The 13465-nt window shown below is 53.2% G+C and overlaps 1 protein-coding gene across 2 annotated transcripts; it reads right to left on the minus strand.

Annotated features, from left to right (window-relative positions):
• Nucleotides 1-5986: 5986 nt before the first annotated feature.
• On the minus strand, nucleotides 5987-12005 carry LOC121850929 (carboxy-terminal domain RNA polymerase II polypeptide A small phosphatase 2-like; the record flags this gene model as incomplete). Of its 2 annotated transcripts, none has more annotated exon segments than XM_042344235.1 (6): nucleotides 5987-6171; nucleotides 7293-7394; nucleotides 8915-9007; nucleotides 10107-10163; nucleotides 10444-10536; nucleotides 11967-12005. In XM_042344235.1, coding segments are annotated over 6 exon segments (510 nt in total), but the record flags the coding sequence as incomplete, so codon positions are not given.
• Nucleotides 12006-13465: the final 1460 nt, after the last annotated feature.

The raw sequence follows: 13465 nt of genomic DNA on the forward strand, positions 1-13465 counted from the left end.
CCTACACTTTGAGCTCAAAGTCCCCGACTTGGAGTGGGGGTGGGGGGGGGAGGGGGGTTGGTACCTGGGTACTTTGTCCTTGGCCGCTGCTTGAGCTGATCCCGGGACTGATTTCGACTTGACTGTCGGGATGATTTTCGGGCTGATTTGGAAGTGATTTGAGACGAGGAGAGTCGCTATGGTTCTGGCAGAGTATGAGGCGTCACTGACTGGATTTGGTGCTTTGCCTACATTTGCATCGGGGCAGAGGTGGGGGGAGGGGGTGGGGGTGGAATGGGAGCTATTGTGGGCCAGAGCTTGAAAGGCTTCTGTTCATCCCTTTATCAGCGTCGATCGAAACAGAGACCGCAACACGGAGAGAGAACAGGACCCCAGAATAGCCTTGTGGTCAACCATCTGCTCCCAACCACACTCCGTCACCTCTCCTACACCCCCTGTATCCCCCTCTCCCACACCCCTCTATTCTCGACCCTCTTCCCCTCTCCCTTGGGTCGAGATCAAGTTTCCTCTTAAAGGCCTTGAAGTTTTGTGCTTCGAGCACAGCCGTGGGCAGTGGGTTCTGCTTTCACTCTCCCTGTGGGTGTGAAGACGTTTACAGTGAACTCTGTGTGAGGTGAGTTACTGACTCACCTGCATTTGACAGCCCCTCGATTCAACTCTCCAAAGTGTAGAAACAGTTCCCATTAACATCCGCCTCATCAAATCCTTTGACAATCTTCAACCCCTCCATCAGTCCCCTCTCAAACCCAGAGAAAAAACATAAGACGTTATAGAATAATAATAATAATCCTTGCATTTGATACAGCGCCTTATCACGTCTTCTAGACAACAACAACAACAACAAGATTCCATTTATAGAGCGCCTTTCACGTCGGGAGGACGTCCCAAGGCGCTGGACAGTTGGGTCAGGACCCGAGCATTGGGGGAATGGTCAGGGTGAGGGAGGGAGGGAGGGGGTAGAGAGTCGAGAGAGGAGCTGAAGGCTGAAGGTCAAAGAGAAAGGTCTTGAGACCGGCCTTGAAGGAGGAAAGGGAAGAAGCGGCGAAGGCACTGGGGATGGAGTTCCAGAGCCTCGGGGCTGAGAGGCTGAAGGCCACCGATGGTAGGGCGGTTGGGGCGGGGGATGTGGAGCAGACCGGAGCCAGAGGAACGGAGGGTACGGGCAGGTAAGTAGGGGGATAGTAGGTCGGAGACGTCTCAAAGTGCTTCACAGGATATACTGTACAGTGTAGTGACTGTGTATTTGTGGACGAAATGTGACAGCCAACCAATTATTATTTTTTTGAAGGGAACCCTGGAAAAGCGATCTGCCAGTCGACTAACAACTGGGTTCCTACTGACTGCCGGGTAAACAGAGGTTTGTAGAATAAGGAAGCTTGCCCAAGGTTTGGCCCTGACCAGCCCGGGAATCAAACCCGGCTCCTCTCGCTTGCGAGGCGAGAGCACTGACCTCTAAATTACAGGACTTTACAGGGACTGTAAGACCGTTTGTACATCTAATATTAAAAAAACATTCCGGGGGTAATAATCCCTCCAAAAAAATAATAATTTGGTCACAATATCCACAGCTGTTTGTGGGGCCGCTGCTGCGTGCAATTGGCTGCTGTATTTCACCCACAAAGTATACAGTCACTGCACTTTACAGTATATCCCGTGAAGCGCTTTGAGACGTCTCGAAGACGCGATCAGGCGGCGCTGTATCAAATGCGAGGATTATTATATTATCATAACAATGTCCTGGCTCAGAGGAGAGAGCGACACACACACACATACACAAAACGCACCCCACTTACCCCCTGAAATAACAACAACAACTTGCATTGACACAGCGCCCTTCACGTGGGCTTGACAGTGGCAGAGTCTGACCCCGAGGCAGTTTGGGGTGTGGGGGTTAGGGAGGGGCACCGAGGGCATGAAGGGATTTGAAAATGAATGAGAAATACTTACACACCCTTTCGCTCCCCCCCCCCCCCCCCCCCCCCCCCCCACCGCTTTCCTATCGTGACTGAATCTCGGGGCTCGTGAGCAAATCGCAAACATTCAAATAACGCCGCTTTGAAAGTCAAATCTCCTAACGTTTAAATCATCAGCAAACAAATTATTGGGGAAGGGAGGAGTAGAGGGGTTTGGGGGGGGGGGGAAATTCCACAGAAAATAAACCAAACGCTACTTTGAGACGTCCCTGACTGTGTTCTGCCCCCAACCTAGGAGTGACCTCCAGTAAAACACAGTCACTACACTTTCAAAATATTCTGATTATTATTTTACTGCGAAACGTAGTGACTGTGTGCTTTGTAACAATAACAATAATAGTCCTTGCGTTTGATCCAGTGCCTTATCACATCGTTGAGGCGTCTCAAGGCGCTTCTTCATGGGTTATATTTTGATGCAGTAACGGAGAGGGTGGACGGAGGTGGTGCAGTTGATGCCGTTTATACGGATTTTTAAAAGGCGTTTGATAAAGTGTCACATAATAGGCTTATAGCAAAATAGAAGCCCATGATACTAAAGGGACAGTGGCCGCAGATACAGAACTGTTTGGGAGACAGAGAGCAGAGAGTGGGGGTGAACGGTTGTTTTTCTGACTGGAGGGCAGTGTGCAGCGGTGACCCCCAGGGATCAGTATTGGGACCACTGCTGTTTTTGATCTATATAAATGTCCTGGACTTGGATATAGGGAAGTTTCCAAGTTTGCATATGATACTAAGCTGGAAAAGCAGTAAACAGTGAGGAGGACAATAGCCGACAGCAAATGGACATAGACAGACTGGTAACATGGGCAGACACGGGGCAGATGAAGTTTAATGGGGAGAAATGTGATGTATTTCGGAAGGAAGAATGAGAAGCAATATACGCTGATGGTACAGTCTTAAAGCGGGTGAAGGAACAGAGAGACCTGGGGGTCATATGAGGAAATCTCTGAATGTGGCCGGACAGGCAGATACAGCTGTTAAAAAAGCAAGAAGTTATGATGAACCTTTATATAAAACACTGGTGAGGCCTCAGCGAGAGACTGTGTGCAGTTCTGGGCCCCACACTTTAGGAAGGATGTCAAGGCATTGGAGAGGGCGCAAAGGAGATTGACCAGAATGGTACCAGGAATGAGGGACTTCAGTTATCGGGAGAGGCAGAGAAGCCGCAATTATTGTCCTTGGAGCAGAGAAGGAGGGGATTCGATCGGGCGATCAAGGAGAAACTATTCCCACTGGCGGGCGGGTGGGTAACCCGAGGGCACTGATTTGAAATAGTTGTTAAAAGATACAGAGGGGAGGGGAGGAGAAATGTCTTCACACAGCGAGTTGTTGAGATCTGGAGTGCAGTGCCTGAAAGGCCGGTGGAGCCGAGTCACTAACAGCTTTTAAGAGAGAAGTAGATAATTATTTGCGGAGGACAAGTTTGCAGCGCTATGGGGAGAGAGTGGGGGAGTGGGGTTGATCAGGGCTATGGGGAGAGAGTGGGGGAGTGGGGTTGATCAGGGCTATGGGGAGAGAGGGGGGGAGTGAGGTTGATCAGGGCTATGGGGAGAGAGCGGGGGAGTGGGGTTGATCAGAGCTATGGGGCGAATGGCCTCCTCGTGTGCTGTATAATTCTATGATATTGTGAAGTGCAGTGACTGTGTGTTTTGTGGGCAAAATATTTTTAATAATTTGGAAAAATTATTTTGAGATCTGATACAACTACAGCACTGGGCGAGAAATCAAGAGGATGAGTTGAGTTTTTATTTTCTTTGACCGGCCGGGCGTCTGACACACACGGAGACCCGTCACCGTGACCGGCCGGGCGTCTGACACACACGAGACCCGTCACCGTGACCGGCCGGGCGTCTGACACACACGGAGACCCGTCACCGTGACCGGCCGGGCGTCTGACACACACGGAAACCCGTCACCGTGACCGGCCGGGCGTCTGACACACACGGAGACCCATCACCGTGACCGGCCGGGCGTCTGACACACACGGAGACCCGTCACCGTGACCGGCCGGGCGTCTGACACACACGGAAACCCGTCACCGTGACCGGCCGGGCGTCTGACACACACGGAGACCCGTCATCGTGACCGACCGGGCGTCTGACACACACGGAGACCCGTCACCGTTGCTTGAGTGTCTCCAAACCCAATTGAGAATTCCCGGCCTCCGCCCTACACATGGAAACCTGAGAGATTGTGTGTCAGAGACAGACACCGCGTGTTGGGAGAGAAAGCTGGTGAGGTGTGAGCCTTGGTGTGGTTGGTTATCACGGGTTTAACTGTAGGATTGCACAGGGAGACCCACTGTGAGGAATTAAAACAGCTTCGTGAGCTGATCACAGCTCGAGCCCGTGGGTCCCACGGCTTCCTGAATTACACTGTAATAATAATAATAATCCTTCCATTTCACACAGCGCCTCATCACGTCTTTGCGACGTCTCAAAGCGCTTCACAGGATATACAGTCAAGTGCAGTGACTGTATGTTTTGTGGGTGAAACGCGGCAGCGTCCCCTCAAACAGCCGTGGACTGAGTGACCAAATTATTACTATTATTATTATAATTGTGTTGCCTCTCCTCCCACCCCCCGCCCAGCGACCAACACACAAACGGAAGCAACGTTGCAAATGGTTTAATTTTTTATATCGAGTACTTTTTCTCAAAGAGTTAGAGACGCGCGCACAGGGGCGCGCGCGCACACACACACACACGCGCACACACACAAACACACGAGTTGTATTTGTTTTTTTTTGCTGCATAGATCGATCGATTATAAAAATTAGAAAATAAAAAAAAAAATTGATGTTTGGTGGCTTTTGCAAGCCAAAGGCAGTCGGCAGAGCTCAACAAGGCGATTGGTTTTGGCTGAGTTTTTTTTTGGGGGTGGGTGGGGGGGGGGGGGGGGAAGAGGGGAGTGGGGCAAGATTTTTTTTCCCCCTAAACACTTTTCAAAAAGTTACAAACTCGCTCACAAAGTTTTAAACACGAGGAGTGGGAGGTTAAGGGGGCGCGTAAGGGGCTGAAGGAAAGGAGAAGGAGGGTGGGGGGGGGGGGGGCGGTTGTGAGGCGTCCAACCTTTTGGCTGCTGAAGGCCGGATGCCCTATTTGAGATATGTCTGTGGGCTGCGTAAGAAATATTTCCGCGTTTCCCTCCAGAAACATAACGTAACATATACGCGTTATGGAGGGAGCCGGGGTGGGGTCGGTGGGTGGGTTTGCTGGCTCGGGGTGGGGGGGTGGGGGGGGGGGGGAGGTGACAGATGAAATGGAAATGGAGAGGAAGGGGGATAAAATCAGTCCGTGGGCCGGATGCGGCCCGCGGGCCACCAGTTGGGCAGCCGCACGCAATCGAAAGAGAAAAAATTAAAACTGCACTTTTTTTAGGTGCCTTTAAAAAAGGGGGGAGGGAGGGTTCAGGGTTAATACTTCTGGCACAGTTAATAAAAAATGTGGCAGATTTTAAAAGAGTATAAATCTCTCCCCACACCCACACACAACCCCACTATCCCCCCCCCACCAGCCCGTGCCCACTCCCCTACCCTCCGCAGGAAGAGGAAAAAAAGCACCTTTATAAAATATTGCTTCCGTCTATTTTTCGACCCGTCACCATTACACCAACAGCCGTCAAGTCACATCACGTCACTTCAGGGGCTCTTTTAAGTATCGGGAGTTTGGGGTTCAAAAGAGTGCCGAAGTCACCGGTTCCTCCCCACCTCATCCACAAGCCCCCCACCCCAATGCCCCCACCCTCTCCACCCCCCCCCCCCCCGAAAACAGATCGCCTTAGCAAAACTGCTCCTTCCTGTTCTTTGTCCATATAACGTGGCACTGACATACCTGGGGATGGGGTGGGGGGGGGGGGTTGGTGGGGGAGGGATGGGTGGGGGGGCGCTAGGGGCTGGGCGGGGGGTGGTGGGGCGAACGGTTTCAATGGACGCTGTCTGACGGTTTAAAAACAATGGCGGTCGGGGGGGCGGGGGGGTGGGGTGGGCTCAGGCGATGGATGAGGAGGGAACACACTCCCTCACCCCCTCTCGCACTCCCTCTCCTCTCGCCTCCCCCCTCCACTCCGGTTGCTAGCTGGCCTTTAGCCTCTCCAGGCCTGTGTACACATCCTCGGCCTGGCTCAGTCCCTCGAACACAGGGATCAGGCTCAGCAACTCTGTGTCTGACATGTCGTCGAACCAGGACATCACTGGGACCTGAAACACAGCAAGGGGTGTGGGGGGGGGGGGGGGGGGGGGGCGGGGAGTGAGGGGTTAATAATCATCACAATAATTAATAATAATCCCTGCATTGATACAGCGCCTTATCACGTCTTCGAAACCTCACTCTCCCCTCGTCTGTGCCCTGTTCGGGCAGACGTTAAAGAACCCACGGTGCTATCTGAAAAGAGAAGGGAGTTCCCCCTTCCCCCCCCCCACCCCCCTCTCTCTCCCCCCACCCGGTGTCTTGGCCGACATTCCCCCTTCCCCCCCCCCCCACCCCGATACAATAATAATAATCCTCGCATTTGACCCAGCGCCTCATCACGTCTTCCGAGACGTCTCAAAGCGCTTCGCAGGATACACTGTGAAATGCGGTGACTGTGTAATTTGTGGGCGAGACGCGGCAGCCGATTGCGCACAGCAGCGTCCCACGGACAAGACGTGGACTGAGTGACCAATTTTTTTGAGGGATTATTACTCCCGGGGAAAAGCGATCCGCCATTCGACTAACAAGTGGGTTCCCGCTGACTGCGGGTAAACAGGGGCGTGTGTGTGTGCGGGGGGTGGGGGGGGGGGAGGAGGAAGGAAGGAAACTTCCTGACCTGACCCGCCCGGGAATCGAACCCGGGTCCTCTCGCTTGTTACAGGACTCCACAAATGTACAGAACACGCAGTCAATCCCCTTGATGGTATACCCAGTGAAGCGCTTTGAGACGTCTCAGTTACCAGTGGAGCTCAGTGAAGAGTTCGTGACCGGCGCCTGGTGGCAGAGAGTGGGTACTGCAGCCGCCTCTCACCCTCACCCTAACCCTAACCCCCTCCCTCTGCCCTTCCGCCCCTCCTCCCCCACCCCGGTCTTGAGGGAGGCTGAGACCGTGAGAAATTCTGAGGGACGGAGTGTATTTGGGGTCGGAGCCCTGTAGCGCAGTTACGTTTGATATACAGCGCCTTGTCGTGTCTTTGAGACGTCTCAAAAGCACTCGAAGGCACAAAGTTGGGTTGGGGGGGTGGGGGTGGGGGGGGGGGGGGTGTTTCCCCGTTAAGCCAGAAGCCGTCTGATGGATTTAGAGACGAACGTGCGACCGAGCCCGGAACGAGAGCCAGCTCGCACTCACGGCGTTGCCGGGGTGAAAGACGTAGGAGGCCGGTGAATTGTCGACGATGATTATCTTGTTCAAGTCTCGTCCCAGGCGGCTCAGGTCTTTGACGTAATTGCCCTGATGGAAAACACAGGATTCCCTGAAGAGCCTGGTGCGGAATACACCCCATTTGTCAAGCAAATCTGTCACAGGGTCAGCATACTAGGGGGGAACCAAGGGCAAGGGTTAGGGTCAAGGGAAATTGGGGGGTAAAATAACAACAACATAAAACACACCGGGAAAAAAAAATCAGCGACAAACATCTCACGGCAAAGTGAAACCTTCCACTTTTAGTGCTTTGCTCAACATTTTTTTTGTAAAGAAAATACAAAAAAGTGTTTTTTTTAATAAACTGACTCAATTCCAACCCCCTCCCCCCGTTCCCCACCCATCTCCCCATCCTCCCCCCCCACACCCCGCCCCCATCCCCTGAGGAGCGGCTTCTGTCTATTCGCTGAAATAGTGAGGGGTAAATCTCTGCTCCCCTCCTTCCCCCGTTCTCCCCCACCCCTACCCCCCCCCCCCCCCCACCCCCGACAGGTCCACTGACCACGGAAGTTGCCATTCTCTTTCCTCATCGGGGCTGTTTAAGACACCTCAACGAGGATTTAGCAAACGCACAAAATTCCTCGCGATCTTTGCTTTAAGATGTACAATTTTTGCTGCAAAAATAAATGCCCCCTTTGCCCCCCAACCCCCCCAGTGGGGGAGCTACATATTTGTACCTAAATTCTTGTTATCAAAAAGGCTAATGGCCTTTCTCTCAAGAGGCTGGAATATAAAGGAGATGAAATTGTGCTTCAACTGTGCGTTCAGTTTTGGGCTCCACACCTCAGGAAGGATATATTGGCTCTGGAGGGGGTCACCAGAATGATACCAGGGCTTAAAGGGTTAAATTACGAGGCCAGGTGGCATTAACCTGGTCTGAATTCCCTCGAGTTCAGATGGTTGAGGGTTGATCTGATTGAGGTGTTTGAAATGATAAAGGGATTTGATGGGGGGGGGGGCTACAGAGAAATTATATTCTCTGGTGGGGTCGGGGGGGGGGGGAATCCAGAACAAGGGGGGCATCATCTTAAAATTAGGTCATTTAGGGGTGAAATCAGGGGCAGTTTTTCCCCCAAAGGGCAGTGGGAATCTGGAACCCTCTCCCTCCCCCAAAAGGCTGTGGGTTATGGTGGATCCAGTCACAATATCCAGACTGAGGTGGAGATGTTTGTCAGGTCAGGGGATCAGGGGATACGGGGCAAAGGGGGGTAATTGGGGTTGAGGTACAGATCAGCCATGATCTTAAAGAATGGGGGAACAGGCTCGAGGGGCTGAATCTCCTCCTGTTCCTATCTTGACGTTGTTCTCAACGGTGGCCGCTCTTTCGGGCATTACACCCCGAAACTCTGGAGCTCTTCCTCTATCCCTCCCTCTGCCTTGCCCCTTCCTTCCTGCCCCAACTTCAGGCCTGAAGACTTGCCTCCGATCATCCTCCCCCTCCCCCGACCCCCGCCCCCTGCGTCGCGCTCTGGCCCTGGCGAGTGACTCTGGGCCGGACGCTGTGTAAAAAGGCAAGTTGTTGTTGTTGGTGGTGGTGGGTCGGGTGGTACCTTGGCTAAGCTGGCAGTGAACAGCACACACTCAAACAGCTCCCCCATCCTGCTCAGAAAGTCGTCCACATACGGTCTCTTTAGCACGTACACCTGGGGGGGAGAAGATGGGGGTGGGGGGGGTGGGGGGGGGGGGGAGAGGAGGTGGGGGAGGGTCAGGGTTACCAAGGGAACGGGCTCCGCAGCACATCACACCCACCCACCCACTGCTCGGTCCCAACTCCTCCGCTCCCCCCCCCCACTCCCTCGCCCCCGTATGCACACCCACCCCCACCCTCACGGGGAGGGGCAAAGTCAGGCTCCGTCATTCAGCACCGCCCCCCCCCCGCCCCTCCCACATTCGCCCCTCACCTTCCACGCTGACCGACCCCAATATTCCCCAATCCGCCCCCACCCTACGCCCCCCACTTTCCTGGCCCCTAAAACCTCTCCCAATTTCCCCTCTTTTCCGGTGGGGGAGGGAGTGAGGGGTTCAAGTCTTGGTCGATAACGTCCGGAATCTTCTTCGCCCGTGTCCGGCGGTTGTGGGGGTGGGGGTGGTGGGGGGGGGGGAGAGAGTGACTGTGGGGGGGGGTTGGTGTGAGGATAACAGCCCCTCCTGAAACAAGTAATGGAGAATAGGCCCGGCCATCGTCACACAGCCTATCCTGGATTACTTGAACCAGGAAGCAGCCAAACATCAGGAGGGATTGGAGGAAACTCCGGCAGAGAGAGGGGGAGAGAGTGAACGAGAGAGAGAACGAGAGAGAGAGAGAGAGAGAGAGAGAGAGAACAAGAGAGAGAGAAGATGAGGGCGATCGAGAGAGAGAACGAGAGCCAGAGAACGAGAGAGAACGAGAGAGAGAACATGAGGGAGAACGAGAGAGTGAGGAGGTTCGTTCCACTTGTATCCGTTGATCCAACCTTGCCCCCCCCCCCCCGACCCGACCCCTGCCCGTCACCCAATCACACCCGCTCCGAGCCTTAACCCCGGGTATCCCGAGCCCTTGCCTCCGGGTCAGGAGTTTGTGGGTTCGAACCCCCTCCCCCCCAATCCTTGCCACCCCCTCGCTCGCTCGCTCGCTCGCTCCCTCCAACGTTGGGGAGACTGGTTTCACAGTCCAGACCTCACTCGCCCTCCCAATTCCCCACCACACCCCGGCCCCCTCCCACCCCGGCCTCCCTCCCCCCCGCCCAGAGCCCCACGTCATACCTGGTGTATCGTCCCCTCGATTTCAACGGGAATTATAAAGTCGGCGTTATCGATCGGCTGGAAGAGAAAGTCAGTCAGAGACTCCGGTCAGTTATTCGCACATTGGGGGGAAGGGGGGAGGGAGGGGCAGGGAAGGGGCAAAGGGTGGGGTGGGGGGGGGGAGAGGGGATGGGGCAGGAGAGGGGTTATCACTCTGTGCGCAATTGGCTGTTACCTTTCGCCCCAAAAATACACAGTTGGTGGGATTCCAGCCTGGAAATGCTCCCCCTCCACCCCCTCCACCCCCTCCCCGGGGGAATTCAGCCTCTCTTGCCCCCACCGCGGGTCCCGCCCTTACCTTAAATGAGCTGTGAACCAAAGTCTCGTCTAAATCAATGACGACACAGAACTTGCCCGTGTCCTGCCCGTCCAGGTCAGGTAAGAGCTGCACCTAGAGAGAGAGGGGGAGTGAGGAAGAGAGAGAGAGAGAGAGAGGGAGGGAGAGAGGGAAGAGAAGGAGTGAGGGGGACAGAGTGAGTGAGAGAGGGAGTGTGGGAGAGAGAGTGAGCGAGAGAGAGAGAGAGGAGAGAGAGGAGTGAGAGAGAAAGTCAGCAATAGATGAGAGGGGGTGAGGGAGAGAGAGCGAAAGAGAGAAAAAGAGAGAGGGAGAGAGTGCAATAACATCAACAACAGCAAAATCATCAACAACATCACCAACACCATCATCACCAACACCATCAACACCAACACCATCAACACCATCATCATCAACACCATCATCACCAACACCATCACCATCCAACACCATCAACACCAACACCATCAACACCAACACCATCAACATCATCATCATCGTCAACACCATCATCACCAACACCATCACCATCATCACCAACACCATCAACATCATCAACATCACCAACACCATCATCACCAACACCATCATCACCAACACCATCATCACCAACACCATCAACATCAACACCAAAACCACCATCATCAACATCATCACCATCAAATACCATCATCATCAACACCAACACCACCATAACACCAACACTACCAACACCATCATCACCAACATCATCATATCAACACCAACACCCTTATCACCAACACCACCATCAACACCAACACCATCATCACCAACACCACCATCAACACCATCATCACCAACACCACCATCATCACCAACACCACCATCAACACCATCATCACCAACACCATCATCACCAACACCACCAACATTAACATCATCAACACCATCACCATCAAACACCAACATATCAACACCAACACCATTATCACCAACACCACCATCAACACCAACACCATCATCACCATCAACACCATCATCACCAACACCATCATCACCAACACCACCATCAACACCAACACTACCAACACCATCATCACCAACACCACCATCAACAACCAACACTACCAACAACAACAACACCAACACCATCAACACCAACACCATCTCAACACCAACACCACCATCAACACCAACACTACCAACACCATCATCACCAACACCACCAGCAACACCAACAACATCATCATCATCAACAACAATCCCGCACACACCACTGACACAACACACCAGTAATACAGTAATACTCACACAGATCAGCACCTGCCCAAGTCCCGCTCAAGAGTTTATATTCCAGGCAACTTATACTTTACATGAAGTCATTTAAATGTCTGGTCCCAACCGATACAACTCATGTGAGGTTTACTGTAGCCACAACACAACAGGACCCAGCGAGCCACAGCATCTAACAACGGTGGCCTCCCCAACCCCCCCTCACCCACAGACACCCACACACACACGTGCACGCACACACGCGCACACGCACAGTATAAAGCCTGACGTACCTGTGAGTACTGATACTGGAGAGCCTGTAGTAGGTTAGACTGTTTTGGAGACAGGAGAAAAGACAGCAGTCAGTCTGTGTGTGTGTGTGGGGGGGGGGGGTGGGGGGGGAAATCCTTCAGCCCATTGATCTTATCATATTCTCTCCCCCCCCTCTGCGCATCTACCTCTAACATCACGTCTTAAATACAGTCACAAAATACAGTCACTGCACTTTGCAGTATATCCTGTGAAGGACACGGTGTGAGGTGGAGTGACTGTGTTTTGTGACGTCTCAACGACTTGATATGGTTCTTTGTTAAACACAAAGATTATTATTATTATTATTTTGACGTGTCTTCACCCATATCAGTCCACACCAGGGCACTAATGGCCTCCACATTCCCCCCTGTCCTGCTTCCCCCCCACCACCTCCACCCCACACGCAAGTCAGACATTCCCAATCCCCGCTCGGGGAAAAGCCCCCCCACTCTCTCTGCAGAGGAAGGAATAATAATCCTCGCATTTGATACAGCGCCTTATCACGTCGTCGAGAAAGTAAAGTGCAGTGACTACGTATTTTGTGGGCGAAACGCAGCAGCCGATTGCGCACAGCAGTGTCCCCACGAACAGCCGTGGACTGAGTGACCAATTTTTTTTGGAGGGATTATTACCGCGGGAAAGGCGATCCGCCATTCGACTAACAAGCGGGTTCCTACTGACTGCTGGTAAACAGGGGGGGGGGGGTGCGTGTGTGCGCATGTGTCTGTATGTGTGTGTCTGTGTCTGTATGTGTGTGTGTCCGTGTGTGCGCATGTGTCTGTATGTGTGTCTGTGTCTGTATGTGTGCGTGTGTGCGCATGTGTCTGTATGTGTGTCTGTGTGTGTGTGTGTCCGTATGTCTGTGTGCGCATGTGTCTGTATGTGTGTGTCTGTGTCTGTATGTGTGTGTGTGTGTCCGTGTGTGCGCATGTGTCTGATGTGTCTGTATGCGTGTGTCTGTGTCTGTATGTGTGTGTGTCCGTGTGTGTGCGTGTGTCTGTATGTGTGTGTCTGTGTCTGTATGTGTGTCCGTGTGTGCGCATGTGTCTGTATGTGTGTATCTGTATGTGTGTGTGTCCGTGTGTGCGCATGTGTCTGTATGTGTGTGTCTGTGTCTGTATGTGTGTGTGTCCGTGTGCGCGTGTGTCTGTATGTGTGTGTCTGTGTCTGTATGTGTGTGTGTCCGTGTGTGCGCATGTGTCTGTATGTGTGTGTCTGTATGTGTGTGTGTCCGTGTGTGCGCATGTGTCTGTATGCATGTGTCTGTATGTGTGTGTGTCCGTGTGTGCGCATGTGTCTGTATGTGTGTGTCTGTATGTGTGTGTGTCCGTGTGTGCGCATGTGTCTGTATGCGTGTGTCTGTGTGCGCGTCCGTGTGTGTCTGTATATCTGTGTGCGCGCAGTAAGGAAATTTGCCTAAGGTTTCGCCCTGAGCTGACCCGCCCGGGAATCGAACCCGGGTCCTCTGGCTCGCGAGGCG

This window comes from Callorhinchus milii, unplaced genomic scaffold (genome assembly GCF_018977255.1).
Source record: "Callorhinchus milii isolate IMCB2004 unplaced genomic scaffold, IMCB_Cmil_1.0 Scaffold27, whole genome shotgun sequence".
Taxonomy (NCBI): Eukaryota; Metazoa; Chordata; class Chondrichthyes; order Chimaeriformes; family Callorhinchidae; genus Callorhinchus; species Callorhinchus milii.